Here is a 23966-nt window from a genome sequence, read left to right on the forward strand (position 1 = left end):
GGAATCAGACAGGGCTGCGTTCTTGCTCCCACCTTATTCACCTTGTTTATTAATGAACTGGTTTCCTTTGTGGACCACTGCGACTCTAACGCCCCACGTCTTGCAAACATCAGGGTTCCTGCCCTGATGTTTGCAGATGATACACTGCTACTTTCCAAATCTCTTATGGGGCTACAGAGAATCCTTGACTGTTTCGACCTCTTTTGTAAGTTAAGGAGCTTAGACATTAAAATTAACAAAACCAAATATATGGTCTTTAGCCCTTGTCACTTTACCCGCTCTAACCTCATACTGAGAGGGGCTCCCTTGGAGCGTGTACATACCTTTGTTTACTTGGGCGTTACCCTATCAGAGCATTTTGACTGGCAAACTCACATTGCACAGTGCAGACTCAAAGTAGAGCAAACATCTGGGGGTATAGTGAAGACAAATAAAGGCTCACAATTTCACTCAATCTCCCTAGCACTTCAAATTTATAATAGTCAAGCCCTGGGAACTGCCTTGTATGGAGTAGAGCTATGGGGCAATAGGGAAGTGTATACAGTTGAAGCGGTGGGATGCAGACCTTTGTTTAAACATATAATCCGTGTTTCTCCAATGTTTGTTCTGTAATGCGTGCGTATCGATTGGGTGTCATGCCCAAACAGCACCATAGATAAAGCAACACTGGGTGGGACAACATCCTGCCCCAAACCGATCGCACAGCAAAGTTTTGCCTCAAAAGCTAGAAAAATTAGTCCATATTAAACTTCAAATTTCTTCCATTTTAACCATATTTTCCAGTTATCATTCCTCTATTATTCATCATCTATAAATTTCAATCCACACACGTGTTATTCTGCCATTCTCCAAGTTTCTAATGCTGAAGCTGTGCCCGACCGGACCTCTTGCTAAAGCACGACCAATGCAGGAGTTCGTTCAAAGCAGCATTTATTTAAAAAAAGAGACCCAATGCATCTCGGGCTGTCAAGCGCCCTTCGTCAGGGGAACTGCTTTGCACTCGCAAACTAAACCTTCGTCATCTTCGTTCAGAAATATGTGGCAATAGGGAAGTGCCCACTATGGTTGCAGTCGAAAGACGCTTCATGCGCCAACTGACTGCTCTTCCAATTAGTACACTACTGCTCTCCCTTGAGGTTGGACCTAGGGCTAAGAAGCATTGCAGACAGGGCTAGTGTAAGACCAGTCTTGTAATGGAAAAGGCTCTGGGCTACGCCGGAGCGTCCTGCATACTAGTTAGGCTTAGCCGAGGTTCTACATATACCAGGAGCAAGTAACATACCCTGGCTTAAGCATATAAAAACAACTCTCACAAGGACAGGGCTGGAGAGAATGTAGGATATTCCAGAGGAGGACCGTTTGACCCCTAAGTAGGTAATAAAGAGAACATATTGGCAGCATAAACAGAGCATAATGCCTAGCCAGTCTAGCCAAGCCCCCTTGATGTCTAACTTTTTAATGATGAAAGATTGTTTTGAAGACGAGAGATCCTGTATGACTTAGAACCAGTAACTATCATAAAGCTCTATCTGACATTCAGGAATGGAACTATGCTGCTGCTTTCTTTTCTAGGGAGGTGGGGGGGGGGGGAGACGAACAAGGGCCAAGTGACAGACAGTATACTTTCTGTACCAATTAGAAAGATTAAATACAACATGTTATGCTCTTCTACCCCACTTACCACAGTAGTACGGTAAAATGTCAGAACATAATGGTCAGGGACTATAGAGAGGCTTTGCTAATTTTAAAAACCGATACAAGTCAGTGTGTAGTATTTGTGGTCTCTAAATTCTTGCTGGCACTGTGGAGGATTAAGAGGAGAAATATGTCCTAATTTGTCCGTATGGTTTTTTTAAGTATATAATAATCTGAGCCCATCTTTAAGCCTTTTTAAGCTCCTATATGTAATAGTCCAGAGCAAATCCCAGATTGCTGCAAAGGCATTTGTTTGGTTTTAAAGTTTTATGCATATTTATATTTATTGTAGTTTATATCTTGGTTTTTACAACTGTACAGTGAGGATTTATGCACTTTGATGGCAATTTGCTGGATAACATATTCTGAATCGGATTCTGAAATACATAGGCTTCCTTGATACCCATTTTTCACTCTACATATTTCACCAAACTGTTCATCATAGGACAGTACTGGAAATTATTGACCGACATTGAGAAAGGAGTTAAATTAGGAGTAAGGGAGTCTTTCATAGCCTGATTATCTTTTCTCGAAAAAACCTGCAAGATCTGCTAGATGAAGCTACAAAGGGAACATGTGCAACTTGGTATCAAGGAGCACCACCATTCCTATGAACGGTACCTGTATTCCCAAACGCCCCTAATATCACCACGCTGATATGCTCTTGCTGTCTAACAAGTGGTTCACTGTCTGTCTGACACGCCTTACCCTTTGGAGAAGGGAAAGCCTTTTTAAAATTGCAGCTACTGGGATAGGATTGAAGAAATGACTTGAGGCTGCACTGAGATTAAAAGAAAATGGCTGGTACTGTTAGTGTTGGTTTCCTACAATTAATTAGAAGTTTCTTCTATGCTCCCTCGTGGTGAGTAAATGGAAGAAAGCATTACGCCAGTCCAAAGCCACAGCCAGCCATTGTTTTATAAAGGTTGTCAGAACATGAACAAAAGATAGCACCTTGAACGTCTATGGGAACAGGAAATGTTACAGATAAAGAAGCTCCAGAATGTTGCAGTAATACTTTAGGTTGCAAGGATACAGGATGGGGTGGAATATTACTCACTTTATCTGAACAGGGAAACTATGGGAGTTTTAATGGAGTTTTTATGTGTAGAACCTAAAAAAGTCTCTGTAGCTCTTGCAGAAGATATAAAGCAGAAGTGGCTTAGCTGCAGGCGGTAGCAGAGACCAGCAATTTGTACCTACCAAGATGATCCTTGCATCAATGGTAATATGGGTTTAGTGATGGTAAGAAGATGAAGGCTTTTCCCACAGTGGAGTACAAATGGCACAGAGGAGTGCAGAGAATCCATTAGGTTCATTGGTCTTCTCGGTATCTGATGAGGGTGTTACAATGTGTACTACATTTGCTCTGAAGCATCTCCCGTGGAACGTGAGTAGCAGAGGGGATGGGAAGAGAAGGCTCCTCCAAGGGATTTGCAGAGAAAGCTGGTTTTAGGTCCCTCCTGAATCACATTGCTTGTATGCAGAGGAGCGATACACCTGTCACACTGGAGATACTGGATATTATCATTAGGAAGTAGAGTCAAGAGAGTAGTACACTTTCTGAACCACCAAGCTCAGCTCCCGAGAACCAGTTCTATTGGTCAATGAGTGAAGTACCCTACTATAAGACCCTGCCCGTTCCGTGTGGAGGTCACACAAAGAGGCCTTATGCAAGGTGTATGAGTAACCTCAGCTGAGGTAAAAGCACTGGGTCACACAATCATATTTGCCTGGGTGTTAGACAACCCTAAATATAGGGTATCCAGTGTAAGATCATGGATGTGAAGTTGAGATCATAGTTTAGTTAGCCTGTTAAGAGAGAGTATGTAACAGGTATATTAGGCAAAATTAACATGCAACACATTGGCTTCATAATACTTACCTATGAACAAACCCCAGAGCATGAACAGGTACTGATGTGTATTAATTCCAGCTCTCAATGCATTTAGTTTCATGCAGTTTACTTTGACTACTAGTACAAAAAAGCCGACATAACAATTTCCAAACACATACAAACTGAAATTTCAGACCCACATACCCTATAATTAGGAATTTATGGGATGGAAGCTCAGGTACTACTAAAGTGGACTATTTTTGGCTGACTTGGATCTAACCTTCCCGCATTAGTTCTCTGTATCGCATGGAGTTAAGTGCTGCAACTAGAATTGCTTTGCCCAATCAGGATGAGGGAGTCTCATTACACTATCCAAAGTAACGCACAATCAAACTGCTTGCAATCCATTTATGCCAGTAGGTTATCCTGTCCATACAGTGATAAAAAGTAGGTAGCAAGAATGACCCAGTGTAGTAAGTACTGTGTACTGCCTAGTACGAAATCTGACTTTCCATTTTATATCAAAGAGAGGAGAGGCTTCTGCCAGAACATAGGTGTTGAGGGATCAATAATGACCAAACAGAAACAAAATGCAGCAATGATAACATGCACCCTTTTACATAGTTGTCGTAGAATGCAAATCAATCTGAAAAACAGTCTATGTTCTCTGCCTGCTGCAGAGTGTTCATTAAAAGGTTAATGGAATCTTACATCAGGTTGGCAAAAAGTGCCATATCTTCTATTTACCTTAATTCGGTGAACCAGAGGAGCAAACAGGAACACAAAGAGCTCAACGGTGGCCATGGAGTTCTGCAAAAACTTTCTTCGGTTATTTTCATCCTCTTCATTGATGTTGGTGTTACTCTGCCTGCGCTGTCCAGGAGAGCCTTGATTTTCAACTTGATGGATAAAAGCACTACTGCTCCCACCCCAACTGGAGCCCCTAGCACCACCAAACCTCTCACTTCCACAGTCCTGGGGGGCCTCCAGCAGCATCCAGTGGAGCGTATGAAGGAGTTTAGTTTCTGCTACTCCAAGCTTGTCCTGATGTCCTGGATGAAAAATATAGCACAGATTTTGTGGTGTCTCTATTTACACAAATCACAAAAGAAATATAAGAAAGTGTAAATATAAGGGCAGCTACTTGTGTGTACATATATTACATTTTAAATGAACATAAATGTCTCTATATTGTTTACTAAATACTTTCATGTAATATAAGCAGAAAGAAATGGGCATACACTTTATCTTTGAATTCATTTTTTTAGCTTCAAATGCAGATTATCTTAAAATTATTTACTGACTTTCTAATTTTCCGACCAGCCCTGAGGGTATTATAACACTATACATCAATTATAAAATAAGTAGTAACATCGAGGAAACACAATATGTTCCCATAGAAGGATACATTAATGGGTTTTTTACAAGTGGCATGCAACATGTAGAAGCTTAATGAACAAGTTACTTACCTTCGGTAACGATATATCTGTAAGAAACATTAGTTAGTTAGATTCCTTACCTTAGAATATCCCCAGGCGTCAGGCTGGATCTGGAAAGATTTTTGTCAGTAATACCCTTGCGCGCCGCTAGGCGGGGTCTGCGGCTCCGCATCCGTCGTTGGCGTCGTGATCGCCGGGATGACATCATCGGAGTACTTAGACGCCGCCCTCGCGAGCTGACGTCAGTTCTTGTACATATCTTACCGCGCCAGGAACGCTGAGCCATGCAAGAAACCGACATTGGCGCCATGAATCTAGGGCCCTGAAAGGGATGGCCTTAACCCTAGATATCAGTTCGCAGAACGGGGAGGATGGGTGGGGCGGTAAGGAATCTAACTAACTAATGTTTCTTACAGATATATTGTTACCGAAGGTAAGTAACTTGTTCATCTGAAAGAAACACGTTAGTTAGATTCCTTACCTTAGAATAGATACCCCAGCATACCAACCGCGGTGGTGGGTCTGCGAACCAAGATCACACCAGGAAGTCCTGGAGAAAGGAACAGCAAAAGAAGCCGTCTCTCCGGACTTGGCTGTCCAGGCAGTAAAGCTTCCAAACGTGTGCAGCGAGGCCCACGTTGCTGCCTGACAAATGGCCTGTAGAGGGACTCCCCGTCCCAGGGCAGTAGTAGCCGCTGTGGCCCGAGTGGAATGGGCCCTCAGCCCCACAGGAGGTTCCTTCTTAGCCTTCTTAGCCAAGGAATAACAGGCCTTAATGTACAAAACGACCCACCGAGAGATGGTCTGCTTGTGCACTGCCAGCCCCTTCTTAGCGCCCATGGAGCCAACGAAGAGTTGGTCGTCCACCTGGAACTGTTTTGTGCGGTCCAGATAGAAGGAGAGCGCACGTTTTGGGTCCAGACGGTGGAGCCTCTCTTCCTCTTTCGAGGGATGCGGAGGCGGAAAGAAGGTGGGCAATGTAACAGACTGGCCGATGTGAAAGGCAGTAACCACCTTAGGGAGAACAACCTTGTCCGGATGGACCGTGAGGAAAGGAGGTTTAGAAGAAAGAGCCTTGAGCTCACTCACTCTTCTGGCAGAGGTGATGGCAACCAGGAAAGCAGTCTTAAGAGTCAGAAGACGAAGAGGACAATTATGAAGTGGCTCAAAAGGAGCACACATCAGATAGGTTAACACCAGGTTCAAGTCCCACTGAGGCATTACGAAAGGGACAGGAGGAAACATGTGAGTAATGCCTTTAAAGAATCTAGCAACAACAGGGGACTTGAAAAGAGAAGGCTGATCAGGAAGCCGTAAGAAGGCAGAAACAGCTGAAAGATATCCCTTGAGGGTGCCCAGAGCAGAGCCCTGCTGGGCCAGGGAAAGAGGAGAACTTCAGAAAGAGGGGCGGAAAGGGGATCCACAGCCTTTGCTGTGCAACATGCCACAAATGTGTTCCACCTGCAGGCCTATATCGTTTTACTGGAGGGACGCCTGGCTGCCAGAATGACATCACAGACTTCAGGAGGCAAGTCAAATGGCATCAACTAATGTCGCCGCTCAATCTCCACGCATGGAGGTGGAGGCTGGACAGGTTCGGTGGAGGACCGTCCCCTGCTGCTGTGACAGAAGGTCCTCCTGAAGAGGCAGTCGAATCGGGGGATCGATTGACAGACTGAGTAGCTCACGATACCAGTATCTTCGTGCCCAATCTGGAGCCACAAGGATGACTTGGGCCCTGCCGCGCCTGATCTTCTTCAGCACTCTGGGCAGAGGTGGTATAGGCGGAAAGGCGTACAACAGACCGCAACTCCACTCGTGACGAAAAGCGTCTCCGAGCGAGTGCCGCCTTGGAAATTCCAATGCGCAGAACTGATGACATTGCGCGTTCTCTTCGGTAGCGAATAGATCTAACCAAGGCTCTCCCCACTGCCGAAAGAGGCCTTGCACCACGTCCGAGTTCAGACGCCATTCATGATCCATAATGCACCGGCGGCTGAGTTCGTCCGCCCTGGCGTTCAGAGAGCCCGCCAGGTGTTGAACCACCAGGGTGATGCCCTCATGTTCCAGTCATGTCCAGAGGCGCAGAGCCTCCTGACAAAGGGACCACGACCCCACCCCGCCCTGTTTGTTGCAATACCACATGGCGGTGGTGTTGTCCGTGAACACCTGCACTACACTTCCCCGAACAGAGGGAAGGAATGCCTTCAGTGCAAGCCGGATCGCCCGCAGCTCCAATAGGTTAATATGGAGCCGAGACTCCCCCGGAGACCAGAGGACTCTGATCTCCGCCTCTCCCATGTGGCCCCTCCATCCCAGGAGGGACGCATCCGTCACCACTACATGCTTCGGTTGGGGTAGGGAGAAGGATCTGCCGCTGACCCAATCGCGTTCCGTGAGCCACCAGTGCAACTGTCTTGCAGTGCCCTCCGAGATCAGGACGTGGTCGGACAGGTTGCCCCGATGCTGAGCCCACTGGAACTTCAGGTCCCACTGCAGAGCCCGCCTCCGCCACCTGGCGTGATGTACCAACAGAATGCAGGAGGCCATTAGACCCAGCAGCCGCAGCACCAACCTGACCGAAAATCGGGATAAAGGCTGAAAGATCGGAATCAGAGCCTGAATATCCCGAACCCGCTGTTCTGGAGGATAGACCCGAAACAGCGCAGAGCCTAGAACCGCTCCAATGAAAAGATGCTTCTGAGAGAGACTCAGATGCGACTTTGGCGCGTTGATGGAGAACCACAGCAAATGCAGGAGGTCGGCCGTAGTCTGGAGGTGGGAGATGAATGCCTGGGGCGAGCCCGCCTTCATCAACCAGTCGTCGAGATAGGGGAAGACTGGAACCCCTAATCTGCGCAGATGAGCTGCGAGCACCGCCATCACTTTCGTGAACACCCGAGGGGCACTGGTGAGGCCGAAGGGGAGCACAGTAAACTGAAAGTGCTCGTGGCCTACCGTGAACCGCAGGTAACGCCGGCAGGACGGGGATGTGGAAATATGCGTCCTGCAAGTCCAACGTTACCATCCAGTCTCCAGGGTCTAGGGCAGCCAGAACCTGAGCTAAGGTGAGCATCTTGAACTTCTCCTTCCGGAGGAAGGCGTTGACGCTCCTGAGGTCCAAGATAGGGCATAGGCCCCCTTTGCCCTTCTTGGGAACCAGAAAGTAGTGGGAGTAACAACCCCGACCTACTTCTGGGCCAGGAACGCGCTTGATGGCCCCATTGGCCAAGAGAGCCGTAACTTCCTCCTGCAGAAGTTGCAAGTGATCCCTAGACATGCGGTGGTACTGCGGTGGCATGGTTGGAGGGGTCGCCTCCGAGGGTAGGGAGTAGCCCCTTTGGACGATTTGCAGCACCCACCTGTCCGACGTGATGGTACGCCAGTGGAGCAGATGATGGCGAACTCTGTCTCCCACTGGCGTGGAATGGGCCTGAAAGGTCGGACTTGGAAGGCTTTGAGGCAGATGCTGCAGGGGCAGATGTGGGCTGACCGGCTCTCTGTCCCCCTGCTCTGCCTCGGCGGAATCCACGTCTGCGACTGCGTTGAGGACGTGTGGGGGCGCCCCTTCCTTGGCCGCGAAAGGGGCGAGAAGCGTAAGTTTGCGGGCGCGGGCCGAGAGACCCAAGGACTTGCCCGTAGCCCTGGAGTCCTTAAAGCGCTCCAGCGCACTATCCGCTTTGTCGCCAAAAAGGCGACGGCCATCGAAGGGCAACGTATCCCACAAGGAGTGGGTGTAACGGTCCAAAAGACACGCGGTTTTAATGGACCGCAAGCCCAAACTGAGGGAGGAAAACAGCTTCTTCCCAAACTGTTCCAACCTTTTGGATTCCCGATCCGGAGGAGCGGACGGGAAGGCAGTCTGGGACGTAGAGGCCTGGATAAACAGGCTCTCAGGGGTGGGGTGCACTAACAGAAAGCTGGGGTCACCCGGAGCAGGGCGGTGGCGCCAGACCACGTTCCGGTCCACAGGAGTGACTGTGGAGGGCTTGGACCAGGTGCCCATCAGAACGTCAGTGAGTGCTTCATTGAACTGCAGTAGAGGCTCCGAAGAGCTTACTGGCGGTTGAAGCACTTCAGTGAGGAGGTTAGTCCTGCTGCTGCAGGGAGCTCCAGATGAAGGGCTTCGGCAGCCCTGCGCAGCACCACGGAATAGGTTGCACCCTCCTCCGTAGCCACGGAGGGAGGAGAGATGAAGCCAGTGTCAGGTGAAGTATCGAGACCACTGGCATCCCCCAGCTCTTCTGCCCAGTCCTGATTAAACTGGCACTGCTGTGCCAGAGGGTCCTCAGACCCCCCACAGTCTTCCCTGTCATCCGACTCCCGGTAGACAGGTTGAAAGGACCGAGCCGGGCGGTAGATGAATTGCGCCGCTCCGACGCCGGGCGGCGCCGCTCCGACGCCGGGCCCGGACCGGGGCTAAAACTGGGGACAACGTTGTCCGAAGACGGTGCCGGGGGCGGCACCATAGGGGTCGGTGCCGGCGGAGGGGTCGTAAGGTCAACCGGCATCGACCGGGATCCAGGCCTGGATCCCACAGAGGCCTGCGGCATCGGGACCCAAGTCGACGACGGTGCCGGGGCCGAAGCCGCCGGCTCGCTAGGCCTCCCAAGCGGACCCGCGGGGCCCGAAGGCGCGACAGCGGAGCGAGACTCCTCATGGCCACGAGGAATTCTCGAACCTCGTCTGGAGTCGCGTTACTCTTGCGGCTCCAACAGAGACGCGCGGGTGATGCCACCCGAACCCTCAGCCGAGTCGCGCAACCGGCGAGGGGAGTCAGAAGAGCGATGTCGCCTCTTCGACTTCTTCTTACTTTGAATCGACTTACCTGAATGCGAGGACTTCGAACCCGACGAGCGGTGATGACTTCGGCTCCGTGACCGGTCCCTCGACCTCCTGCTCGACCGGGACCTCGAGCGGCGCGGAGCCGACTGCCGGAGCACGACTGGGCATCATGGTCGGCCCCAAGGCAGTAGAGACACCGACGGTGGTGATCCGTAACCGACATCAGTCGGTTACAGGCGTCGAACGGCTTGAAACCTTCTCACTCTACTACTCTCTCTACTACTCACTCTCTACTACACACTCTTTACTACTTGCTCTCTACTACTTGCCATCTACTACTCTCTAGTACTCACTCTACTACTCACTCTGTACTACTCTCTACTACTCACTCTCTACTACTCTCTACTACTCAGTTTCTACTACTCCACTACTCTCTACTACTCACTCTCTACTTCTCACTCTCTACTACTCTACTACTCTCTATGACTCTCTCTCTACTACTCACTCACTACTACTCACTCTCTACTACTCTCTACTACTCACTCTCTACTACTCTCTCTCTACTTTTCTCTCTCTACTACTCTCTACTACTCACTCTCTACTACTCACTCTACTACTCACTTTACTACTCACACTCTACTACTCACCCTACTACTTTCTCTCTACTACTCTCTACTACTCACTCTACTACTCACTCTCTACTACTCTCTACTACTCACTCTCTTCTACTCACTCTGTACTACTCTCCACTACTCACTCTCTACTACTCTCTACTACTCACTCTTTACTACTCTCTCTCTGCTACTCTCTACTACTCACTCTCTACTACTCACTCTACTACTCACTCACTTCTCACTCTCTACTACTCTCTACTACTCACTCTCTACTACTCATTCATTCACTACTCTCTACCTCTCTCTACCTCTCTCTACACGCACACATATGCACGTATATATATATGCATATGCATTTATATATATGTATGTGTGTGTATATATATATATATAAACAAACATATATAATCTGCATATATATACAAATACAAATATAAATGCATGCATACATATACATATATGCATAAATATGCATGTTATGTACATGACAGTTTGAAAAACACTAATACAAGCAAAACTAAAAAGCCACCTAATTACAAACAGAATTGTGTTAACTTAAATGAGGGCGAGACCTATTGCATTTTCAATGCTTGTTTACTTTGGTTCCATCAAGAAGGCATTCAGATGTGTCACACATTTGCCATAAATTCGGAATGTTAGCACTCTAGTTGCTTATTAGATCACTGTAGTAAAGCTACTGCTCACCAGGGAAGTCAGCTGCTGGTATTGAAAGTGCATGTTTCAGTCTGCATATCAGAATTTTTTAATGAAATAGAAGAGGATTTGAGAAGTCACTCAAAATGTGCCCTATTTTTCTTTCTGCAGCACTAATCATACTTTATATGGCAAAATGAACCCCCTCATGTTGTTCCTTTTTAAATTAAATGTTTTAAGAGTTACCACTTTATTCCAATCAAGATGGCTTCAGGTGTGCCATACGTTTATCATAAGTAGGACTGTTAGCGCTCTAGTTGTTCTTTGGAACACTCTGGGAAGCTGCAGTAGAACACAAAGGAATCAACTGTCAGTCTCTGCCCTTGTTGGATGTACATGTTTTACTGAGAATATCAGACTTCATTCTCACATGACTGAGAAAGATAATGTGAATTTACAGAAAATATGCTGTCAGTTTAGCTTATAGATCACCTTCCAAACCTCTGTGGGAAAAGCATTAGAAAATAGTTTTCTCTCAAACATGATTCATGATATCCCAGCAGAAGGCTTTTTCACATGGTAAAATCACCTTAAAACATACCACAATTCCTAAAATGAGTATGGTACCATCAACAAATGATTTATAATGTAACTAAAGTCTTAAAACCTTCTATTAACTGCAATGCTTTTAAATGAGGTGCTATCATGTATATTGGTCCCAAGATGGCTGCCAACACTTCTTGGATGAGGTGCTGACAGCCAATCAGATCTCATGATGTTATGTGTTGTTAGGCCCCGCCCAGATATATATGTGATTTTACTTTTGATTTTCTCAGGAACTACTGAACGGATTTACACCAATAGGCACGACTCTGAACCAAGGTATACCTTTCTGCCAAATTTGGTGTAATTCCGTTCAGCAGTTCGGGCTGTAGCTGCGACTAAAGGTCCCTATGGAAAATTGCATGGGGAAAACATATTTTGGGACCCCCCTTTTTTCTCGGCCCGTGCTTGATGAATCACCCCGACCGGAGCGGGTCAGAGGTGACCCGCCAGTAGGTAATCTATATATATATATCCACACAGCGAAATATCCAGGAAATCCAGAATAAATCAGGCGGCACACCACAAAGACAGCACAAAGGTTTATTTTGCATACAATGACGCATTTCGGCGAAGCCTTTTTTCAGTTGTGTGACCTGCGCCCAACCGTCCATAGAAATACGGGTTACAATGCATAGACATAGAAAAAATATTATTTACAATTTCTAGTGCAACTTCAGACAAACATTATTAAATTCATAATGCTTTAAAATTGGTGCAAGATTACCTTCAAATGAAATCAGATAAAAACGCACAAGCAATTGCCGAATTTCAGAATGGATTGGGAAGGTATTCTTTCGCCATGTGATATCGATGTTCATAAACATAAAGGACAGACTTTACTGATCGTATCCCTTCTCAGTATTGCCATTAGTTCACCTTAGAATAGAGAGCGGCTGAACTCTATATGCGCACTGCCTTTCCCGCACATCTAATTCATGTCATTAAAATTATACACATATGTACATAGTATCCATAGTAATTACGTGAGCCAATGCGCACAGAGCTGCCATGTCAAGGGTAATGTACCCCTTAGAAATTACATCTCATAGGTGAACAAAGGCACAGAATTCTGTCATACTGGCACAATTAATCCAGCCATATCATGGATAAAGTACCCCTTAGAATATACGTTTTAAAAGTGAACAAAGGCACAGAATTCTGTCACACAGGCACAATTAATTCAGCCATGTCATGGGCAATGTACCCCATAGGAAATACGTCTCATATGTAAAAAAAGGCACAGAATATTGTCACACAGGAATAATTAATTCAGCAAATGCTGTGCAATCATTTGTGTTCAGAAACGCATAAACATCATTGCGAAAGATCACAAAACCAATGATAGCAATTTGTTAATGAATAAGTCAAAGTTGCATAATGACTGACTCGTAATAGTCATGATCTATATCTAAATCAGGCAAATAAATGTGATGCACCTAGGTGAACATAATCTAAATTAAATCTTAGAACAGGAATTCTACTGGAAAGGGATGTGACAACACGCAATATCGAGGGAATATAGTTACTAGGCTCAATTTAGCATTGAAGAACTTTCCATGGGAGTGTGATAGGCCATTGCCAATTATATCACAATTATAAATTTCATGGAATGTATTCCCTACTGAGGATGCTTCATCATTCCTCCCATACTAAAATGAAGTGAAATTAAAATCAGACAAAAACTGAACAGAGTCATACGTGTGAGTAGCCAGGAAGGAATATACATGTAATCCCATCATTTGGATCCAAGGTGGGTTGCTAGCTCTTCTCCTGAATTGAGCCCATTTGGCCACTTCATATTGAGCTCAATAATATACTTAGATTCTGTTATTCTTAGGAGTTTTTCCCGACCACCTCCTCTTGGGTGTGGAAAGATTCTGTCGATACCGAAACACTCCAAGAGATTGTAGTTGCTTTGGTGTTTCTCTTGAAAATGTCTGGCCACTGGATAGCTCAAATCGACTTTAGTGACGGCCCTCATGTGCTGCAAAACCCGGGTTTTTAATTGCAACGTTTTGCTGCCAATATACTTCAGGCTGCACGAGCATTGCAAAACATAAATAACAAAGTCACTTGTGCATGTGATGAGCTTGGTGATTTTCTTAATTTTGCCTTTACCTGCCCTATAGCTGTCTTTATTGTGGCTATGTTTACAAGCTTTACAGGAATTACATTTCCTGAATCCCTTCAGCATTCCTAGCCAGGTAGTAGAGCTGGGTGTACCTCGATAGCTATGAACGAGGTGGTCTTTCAATGACTTAGATTTCCTGTAGGTCACCAAAGGTGTTGTGCCCACAGACGACCCTATGACAGGATTAGTTAACAGCAGACCTCAATATTGTTTCATCGATTGCTTCAGAGCATTGGACTGGGTGTTATATGTAGTGATCAATCTAGGCGCCTTCGTTGCATTCTTATTATACCTAGCTTTTTTTCTTTCTACTGAGAAAAGAGCCTCATTCTGAGTGATGTTACTGGCTTTGTCGCTAGCTGCTGTAACTACTTTACTCTTGTAACCACGCTGAGAGAACCTCTCTTTCATAACCTGTTTCTCCATCGCAAAGCCCTCTTCTGTGTTACAATTTCTACGGGCCCGAATAAACTCACCATACGAAATGCTGTTGAGTAAGGTAACAATTGCTTGTGCGTTTTTATCTGTCTTCATTTGAAGGTAATCTTGCACCAATCTTAAAGCATTATGAATTTAATAATGTTTGTCTCAAGTTGCACTAGAAATTGTAAATAATATTTTTTCTATGTCTATGCATTGTAACCCATATTTCTATGGGCGACTGGGCACAGGTCACACAACTGGAAAAAGGCTTCGCCGAAACGCGTCATTGTATGCATAATAAACCCTTCTGCTGTTTTTGTGGATTTCCTGGATATTTCGCTGTGTGGATAATATTAGAAGGTGTCATTACCGCTGCTGGCACCGACGTCGAAAGGAGGAGGAGTGGCATCAGTGACAAGCTGTCTAACATATATATATATATATATATTACCTACTGGCGGTCGCCAGTAGGTAGTTATAGTTAGGACCCCTTTTCCATAGGAAATCCGCAACATTCTATTTTGAATAACTTTGGCGCCGGTCGATGAATCCTCGCGAATTTCTCAAAATAGGTGGGGCGCTACGCTCCGCTCCTACCCTGAAAGTCTCGGGGGGATTCGTCAAGCGGGGGCTGAGATAAAAGGGGGGTCCCAAAACGCGTTTTTCCCATGCATTTTTCCATAGGACCTTTAGACAGAGCTACAGCCCGAACGGCTGAACAGAATTACTAGAAATTTGGCAGAGAGGTAGTCCCTATGTCAAGGAAGTGCCTTTTGTAGGTTTGGTGTAAATCTGTTCAGTAGATTCTGAGAAAATAGCCTTTAAATCAATATATATATCTGAGCCCGCTTACGGTACGCTTACCGTACGCTTACCGTACGCGTACGGTGGCGTGCGCGAGCGCGATTCTGATTGGCTCTTAGATCTTAGTAAACATTCGAATCGGCCGAAACCAGGAAGCGGCGTCCGCCATTTTGTCTCTCGCACTGAGTGTTATTTATCAAACATGATGCCCAAAAACATGTTACGGGGATGTTTTGACAACTCCCTCCCACATAGTCATGTTGAGGGAGTCCCCAAACATCCCCCAAGAGCAAAAACGGTTTTATTTTTTTTTCGGCAATTTCGCCGAGTACGCTTACCGTACGCTTACCGTAAGCGTACGGTAAAAAACTAGAAAGAAAACAAACACTATCCACACTTACCACACCCCCTGTGCTTTTGGTGGCCGTAGGCCACCAAATGTACAGGGCTTATTACATCAGTAAAAAAACTATATTTTGGCAACATGAAATTATAAAATCGAAATAAAAAAAACACTATCCACATTGACCCCACCCCCTGTGCTTTTGGTGGCCGAAGGCCACCAAATGTACAGGGCTTATTAAAGTTGATAAAAACCGTGCACGGAACGCACTGCGTTAAGTGGGCGCGCACGCCTCGAATGGCGTAAAGTAACTTAGCATTTAAAAAACCGTACAAATTCACTGAAAAAACCATAGGTTTCACACACGTTATAGTTAGGAATTAGCATTTAAAAAACCTTGCAAATTCACTGAAAAAACCATAGGTTTCACACATGTTATAGTTAGCGGAAATTTTACTGATAAAAAACCAATGAAATTGCCCCGTTATAGTTAGTGCTGGCAACTATAACTCACGCGACCGCAATCTTCTGCTGATGACATATGTGTCTTTATAAAAAAAAATATTTGTAATATATGTATAGCTAAAAATGTATGGAAGAAGACATGGGCAAATAAGTGTCTAAATACAGTATTAGCATCAGCAGAGGATTGCGGTCGCGTGAGTTATAGTTGCCAGCACTAACTATAACGGGGCAATTTCATTGGTTTTTTATCAGTAAAATTTCCGCTAACTATAACATGTGTGAAACCTATGGTTTTTTCAGTGAATATATATATATATATCAACACAGTTCTCCAAGTACACGGAGCCCCCAACTCTTCAGGGCGGCCTCTGTTAAACAATGGGCATGGAGGAGCCCATCAAATGCCAGCAGCAAAACACAACTCAGAGGCCCATTTCCAGGATAGGAGCATTTAATCCACAGGTGACCGCACAAGTTTCCATTTCCCTACATGTTTCGGCGTGAGCCTTGTTCACGGGAGGAAACACTGTAACAACAAAGTGCGTCGTGCGTGCCAATTTAAATTAAAAGTCACATGACCACAAGTAAAACTTCATTTCCCATAGTGCAAGATAATATGAGTCTGTTATTATATTGGGATTTTCAATAAATTTTTATACTCCGCTTAGTGCTTTATTTACAAGTTAGTCCAATTAACTGCACAATTCGTAAAGGGTTTGATCATTCGGCCTGTGGCTTTGCTTACTTGCATAGTGCTTGTTGTTTTAGCAGCCTCTGGAAAACGCTCGTCACCCAGAACGGTCAGAAAGAGAGGTCATCTCTCCTGACTCCCTTCCAAACATCGGACACCCTTTCACCACATTTGGCAGTCCTTAGTAGGCGGGTGGCCGCGAGTGAGTCATGCTCCGAGAATTAAACATCAACACAGTTCTCCAAGTACACGGAGCCCCCAACTCTTCAGGGCGGCCTCTGTTAAACAATGGGCATGGAGGAGCCCATCAAATGCCAGCAGCAAAACACAACTCAGAGGCCCATTTCCAGGATAGGAGCATTTAATCCACAGGTGACCGCACAAGTTTCCATTTCCCTACATGTTTCGGCGTGAGCCTTGTTCACGGGAGGAAACACTGTAACAACAAAGTGCGTCGTGCGTGCCAATTTAAATTAAAAGTCACATGACCACAAGTAAAACTTCATTTCCCATAGTGCAAGATAATATGAGTCTGTAATTATATTGGGATTTTCAATAAATTTTTATACTCCGCTTAGTGCTTTATTTACAAGTTAGTCCAATTAACTGCACAATTCGTAAAGGGTTTGATCATTCGGCCTGTGGCTTTGCTTACTTGCATAGTGCTTGTTGTTTTAGCAGCCTCTGGAAAACGCTTGTCACCCAGAACGGTCAGAAAGAGAGGCCATCTCTCCTGACTCCCTTCCAAACATCGGACACCCTTTCACCACATTTGGCAGTCCTTAGTAGGCGGGTGGCCGCGAGTGAGTCATGCTCCGAGAATTAAACATCAACACAGTTCTCCAAGTACACGGAGCCCCCAACTCTTCAGGGCGGCCTCTGTTAAACAATGGGCATGGAGGAGCCCATCAAATGCCAGCAGCAAAACACAACTCAGAGGCCCATTTCCAGGATAGGAGCATTTAATCCACAGGTGACCGCACAAGTTTCCATTTCCCTACATGTTTCGGCGTGAGCCTTGTTCATGGGAGGAAACACTGTAACAACAAAGTGCGTCGTGCGTGCCAATTTAAATTAAAAGTCACATGACCACAAGTAAAACTTCATTTCCCATAGTGCAAGATAATATGAGTCTGTTATTATATTGGGATTTTCAATAAATTTTTATACTCCGCTTAGTGCTTTATTTACAAGTTAGTCCAATTAACTGCACAATTCGTAAAGGGTTTGATCATTCGGCCTGTGGCTTTGCTTACTTGCATAGTGCTTGTTGTTTTAGCAGCCTCTGGAAAACGCTCGTCACCCAGAATGGTCAGAAAGAGAGGTCATCTCTCCTGACTCACTTCCAAACATCGGACACCCTTTCACCACATTTGGCAGTCCTTAGTAGGCGGGTGGCCGCGAGTGAGTCATGCTCCGAGAATTAAACATCAACACAGTTCTCCAAGTACACGGAGCCCCCAACTCTTCAGGGCGGCCTCTGTTAAACAATGGGCATGGAGGAGCCCATCAAATGCCAGCAGCAAAACACAACTCAGAGGCCCATTTCCAGGATAGGAGCATTTAATCCACAGGTGACCGCACAAGTTTCCATTTCCCTACATGTTTCGGCGTGAGCCTTGTTCACGGGAGGAAACACTGTAACAACAAAGTGCGTCGTGCGTGCCAATTTAAATTAAAAGTCACATGACCACAAGTAAAACTTCATTTCCCATAGTGCAAGATAATATGAGTCTGTTATTATATTGGGATTTTCAATAAATTTTTATACTCCGCTTAGTGCTTTATTTACAAGTTAGTCCAATTAACTGCACAATTCGTAAAGGGTTTGATCATTCGGCCTGTGGCTTTGCTTACTTGCATAGTGCTTGTTGTTTTAGCAGCCTCTGGAAAACGCTCGTCACCCAGAACGGTCAGAAAGAGAGGTCATCTCTCCTGACTCCCTTCCAAACATCGGACACCCTTTCACCACATTTGGCAGTCCTTAGTAGGCGGGTGGCCGCGAGTGAGTCATGCTCCGAGAATTAAACATCAACACAGTTCTCCAAGTACACGGAGCCCCCAACTCTTCAGGGCGGCCTCTGTTAAACAATGGGCATGGAGGAGCCCATCAAATGCCAGCAGCAAAACACAACTCAGAGGCCCATTTCCAGGATAGGAGCATTTAATCCACAGGTGACCGCACAAGTTTCCATTTCCCTACATGTTTCGGCGTGAGCCTTGTTCACGGGAGGAAACACTGTAACAACAAAGTGCGTCGTGCGTGCTAATTTAAATTAAAAGTCACATGACCACAAGTAAAACTTCATTTCCCATAGTGCAAGATAATATGAGTCTGTTATTATATTGGGATTTTCAATAAATTTTTATACTCCGCTTAGTGCTTTATTTACAAGTTAGTCCAATTAACTGCACAATTCGTAAAGGGTTTGATCATTCGGCCTGTGGCTTTGCTTACTTGCATAGTGCTTGTTGTTTTAGCAGCCTCTGGAAAACGCTCGTCACCCAGAACGGTCAGAAAGAGAGGTCATCTCTCCTGACTCCCTTCCAAACATCGGACACCCTTTCACCACATTTGGCAGTCCTTAGTAGGCGGGTGGCCGCGAGTGAGTCATGCTCCGAGAATTAAACATCAACACAGTTCTCCAAGTACACGGAGCCCCCAACTCTTCAGGGCGGCCTCTGTTAAACAATGGGCATGGAGGAGCCCATCAAATGCCAGCAGCAAAACACAACTCAGAGGCCCATTTCCAGGATAGGAGCATTTAATCCACAGGTGACCGCACAAGTTTCCATTTCCCTACATGTTTCGGCGTGAGCCTTGTTCACGGGAGGAAACACTGTAACAACAAAGTGCGTCGTGCGTGCCAATTTAAATTAAAAGTCACATGACCACAAGTAAAACTTCATTTCCCATAGTGCAAGATAATATGAGTCTGTAATTATATTGGGATTTTCAATAAATTTTTATACTCCGCTTAGTGCTTTATTTACAAGTTAGTCCAATTAACTGCACAATTCGTAAAGGGTTTGATCATTCGGCCTGTGGCTTTGCTTACTTGCATAGTGCTTGTTGTTTTAGCAGCCTCTGGAAAACGCTTGTCACCCAGAACGGTCAGAAAGAGAGGCCATCTCTCCTGACTCCCTTCCAAACATCGGACACCCTTTCACCACATTTGGCAGTCCTTAGTAGGCGGGTGGCCGCGAGTGAGTCATGCTCCGAGAATTAAACATCAACACAGTTCTCCAAGTACACGGAGCCCCCAACTCTTCAGGGCGGCCTCTGTTAAACAATGGGCATGGAGGAGCCCATCAAATGCCAGCAGCAAAACACAACTCAGAGGCCCATTTCCAGGATAGGAGCATTTAATCCACAGGTGACCGCACAAGTTTCCATTTCCCTACATGTTTCGGCGTGAGCCTTGTTCACGGGAGGAAACACTGTAACAACAAAGTGCGTCGTGCGTGCCAATTTAAATTAAAAGTCACATGACCACAAGTAAAACTTCATTTCCCATAGTGCAAGATAATATGAGTCTGTTATTATATTGGGATTTTCAATAAATTTTTATACTCCGCTTAGTGCTTTATTTACAAGTTAGTCCAATTAACTGCACAATTCGTAAAGGGTTTGATCATTCGGCCTGTGGCTTTGCTTACTTGCATAGTGCTTGTTGTTTTAGCAGCCTCTGGAAAACGCTCGTCACCCAGAATGGTCAGAAAGAGAGGTCATCTCTCCTGACTCACTTCCAAACATCGGACACACTTTCACCACATTTGGCAGTCCTTAGTAGGCGGGTGGCCGCGAGTGAGTCATGCTCCGAGAATTAAACATCAACACAGTTCTCCAAGTACACGGAGCCCCCAACTCTTCAGGGCGGCCTCTGTTAAACAATGGGCATGGAGGAGCCCATCAAATGCCAGCAGCAAAACACAACTCAGAGGCCCATTTCCAGGATAGGAGCATTTAATCCACAGGTGACCGCACAAGTTTCCATTTCCCTACATGTTTCGGCGTGAGCCTTGTTCACGGGAGGAAACACTGTAACAACAAAGTGCGTCGTGCGTGCCAATTTAAATTAAAAGTCACATGACCACAAGTAAAACTTCATTTCCCATAGTGCAAGATAATATGAGTCTGTTATTATATTGGGATTTTCAATAAATTTTTATACTCCGCTTAGTGCTTTATTTACAAGTTAGTCCAATTAACTGCACAATTCGTAAAGGGTTTGATCATTCGGCCTGTGGCTTTGCTTACTTGCATAGTGCTTGTTGTTTTAGCAGCCTCTGGAAAACGCTCGTCACCCAGAACGGTCAGAAAGAGAGGTCATCTCTCCTGACTCCCTTCCAAACATCGGACACCCTTTCACCACATTTGGCAGTCCTTAGTAGGCGGGTGGCCGCGAGTGAGTCATGCTCCGAGAATTAAACATCAACACAGTTCTCCAAGTACACGGAGCCCCCAACTCTTCAGGGCGGCCTCTGTTAAACAATGGGCATGGAGGAGCCCATCAAATGCCAGCAACAAAACACAACTCAGAGGCCCATTTCCAGGATAGGAGCATTTAATCCACAGGTGACCGCACAAGTTTCCATTTCCCTACATGTTTCGGCGTGAGCCTTGTTCACGGGAGGAAACACTGTAACAACAAAGTGCGTCGTGCGTGCTAATTTAAATTAAAAGTCACATGACCACAAGTAAAACTTCATTTCCCATAGTGCAAGATAATATGAGTCTGTTATTATATTGGGATTTTCAATAAATTTTTATACTCCGCTTAGTGCTTTATTTACAAGTTAGTCCAATTAACTGCACAATTCGTAAAGGGTTTGATCATTCGGCCTGTGGCTTTGCTTACTTGCATAGTGCTTGTTGTTTTAGCAGCCTCTGGAAAACGCTCGTCACCCAGAACGGTCAGAAAGAGAGGTCATCTCTCCTGACTCCCTTCCAAACATCGGACACCCTTTCACCACATTTGGCAGTCCTTAGTAGGCGGGTGGCCGCGAGTGAGTCATGCTCCGAGAATTAAACATCAACACAGTTCTCCAAGTACACGGAGCCCCCAACTCTTCAGGGCGGCCTCTGTTAAACAATGGGCATGGAGGAGCCCATCAAATGCCAGCAGCAAAACACAACTCAGAGGCCCATTTCCAGGATAGGAGCATTTAATCCACAGGTGACCGCACAAGTTTCCATTTCCCTACATGTTTTGGCGTGAGCCTTGTTCACGGGAGGAAACACTGTAACAACAAAGTGCGTCGTGCGTGCCAATTTAAATTAAAAGTCACATGACCACAAGTAAAACTTCATTTCCCATAGTGCAAGATAATATGAGTCTGTTATTATATTGGGATTTTCAATAAATGTTTATACTCCGCTTGGTGCTTTATTTACAAGTTAGTCCAATTAACTGCACAATTCGTAAAGGGTTTGATCATTCGGCCTGTGGCTTTGCTTACTTGCATAGTGCTTGTTGTTTTAGTAGCCTCTGGAAAACGCTCGTCACCCAGAACGGTCAGAAAGAGAGGTCATCTCTCCTGACTCCCTTCCAAACATCGGACACCCTTTCACCACCCACATTTGGCAGTCCTTAGTAGGCGGGTGGCCTATTCATATATATATACACCTATATATATATATAAATATAAATATATATATTGTACTCCACTTCTACGTAATTCACAATGATACTGCACTCACAGGATACCAAAAAAAAAGAAAATGTTTACTTATGGCAGCAGCAGTAACAACTTGACATGTTTCATCTCCCAGCTTGCTCACTAAGATCGTGATAAATCAGAAAGGAGAAAAATATCATGTCTGCTGCTGTTGCCATGATTAACTCAGGAGGAGTGGAGTATTACATGGCACGGGTTGGTATTCCCTTTTAAGACAGCACCAAACCTGTTAGGTGCATACTGATTTCCAGACGCTACACTTTAAATATATAAAACACACACACACAAAACACACACACACATATACACAAACACACACATATGTTTACTGAAAAATTTTAAGGTTAAAGTGGTGTTGTAGATAGGTGAATTGTGAGTTAAACATGCTGTTTTAAACAAACAAAATCAAAGAAATTCCCCAGTTATAGTTTATCTCAAGTAACTATAACTCACGCACTCGCCGTGCACAGTTTTTTCATCAATAATTTCAGAGCAAATGTTGCAGTGATATTATCAATGATGTTATAGAAGATGTCACAAGTGATGTAAAGTGTGGGATTATTAGCAGAGTATGGGGAGGATGCGGGTTATAGTTACCTTAGGGCACGAGTTATAGTGACTTGGGATAACTATAACTGATAAATTTAAATGGTTTTGTGCATTTGAAAAGGCATGTTAGAACTCACATTTCACCTAACCATAGCGTTACTTAAACCTTTACTTTCTCTTTCAGTGAATTTCTAGGTTTTGTTTTACGTAGAGAAATATTTTATTACCAAATGTAAATCCAATCTCTTGCCGTACACGGCAAAGGGCCATACATCCAGCACCCCCGTTGGCAGCCAACCTCACACGGTGCGAGGCCCAAGGCGTGTGGTTGGCTGCAGGGCCTGGCCTGTGGCCAGGCAGGCCAGGCCCTGCGTCCTACCACTGGCAAGCAGCCAACCCAGTGCCATGCAAGGCCTTCTAAACAATGTAGAAACCACAATGGTTCGGTGATAAGATTATAAAACAAACAACAAATACAGGCGGATCAAACAACAGATGTAAAATTCAGAATAACAATAAAAATAAAAATAAAAAGCAGAAAACAATATACCCACAATAGAATTTTGTAGAAAAGTTATTTTGTGATTTGAATTATTCTTTATAAAACAAACCAAAGGAAACAATATATAGTCCAATACATAAACAAACAAACAATTGGTGCTGACAGGGTTACACTAAACAAACATATAGAACAAATCACAGTGTAAACATAAACAAGAATTGGCATAGCCAATGGGTCTCGCCTTTGGGACCTTATAAGTGTTTAGTTATCCAGCACAATATCCTTGGTGCAACAACATTAACTGTTGCATGGATAAACACTTATAAGGTCCCAAAGGCGAGACCTGTCTTCGCATTCACGAAATTGTTTTCATACTAAACTACAAGTCCCAGAGTGCTATGCGGTTTGGTGAGCAACACATGCTTCTTGAGCTACAAATCATGCTTCTAAATCTTCTAATGCTTATATGAGTGTTAAAGATGGTTGTCGGGCAGTACCTTGACACGGTGTTGCAATTTCTGTTTTTATATTTGTGGACGTAGGGCGGGTCACAGGCATAGCACATGGTAGCACAACTGCACTGCTCCTGAAAAGCAGAATTATCACCAATATCGGAAACAAAACTGGAGAAGATGAGGCAGATAGAGCTATTGAGAACTGTAGAGCCAGGCTTGAGTCTCGGCGCCGGGTCTACAGCCTGTGATTCTGGTCACATCATATAATTTCCCCGTTACAGCTAAGACAGG

At 45.1% G+C, this 23966-nt stretch overlaps 1 protein-coding gene across 1 annotated transcript in view; it reads right to left on the bottom strand.

The window, feature by feature from the left end:
• Nucleotides 1-23966, bottom strand: part of UNC80 (unc-80 subunit of NALCN channel complex) — a 3271126-nt gene that overhangs the window by 2980289 nt on the left and 266871 nt on the right. Inside the window, exon 4 of the mRNA XM_085648598.1 lies at nucleotides 4280-4584. Within this exon, the coding sequence (XP_085504724.1) occupies nucleotides 4280-4584 (305 nt within the window). The remainder of the gene's footprint in view (nucleotides 1-4279; nucleotides 4585-23966) is intronic.

The sequence above is a fragment of the Triturus cristatus genome, chromosome 3_2 (assembly GCF_964204655.1).
Source record: "Triturus cristatus chromosome 3_2, aTriCri1.1, whole genome shotgun sequence".
In the NCBI taxonomy this organism is placed as follows: Eukaryota; Metazoa; Chordata; class Amphibia; order Caudata; family Salamandridae; genus Triturus; species Triturus cristatus.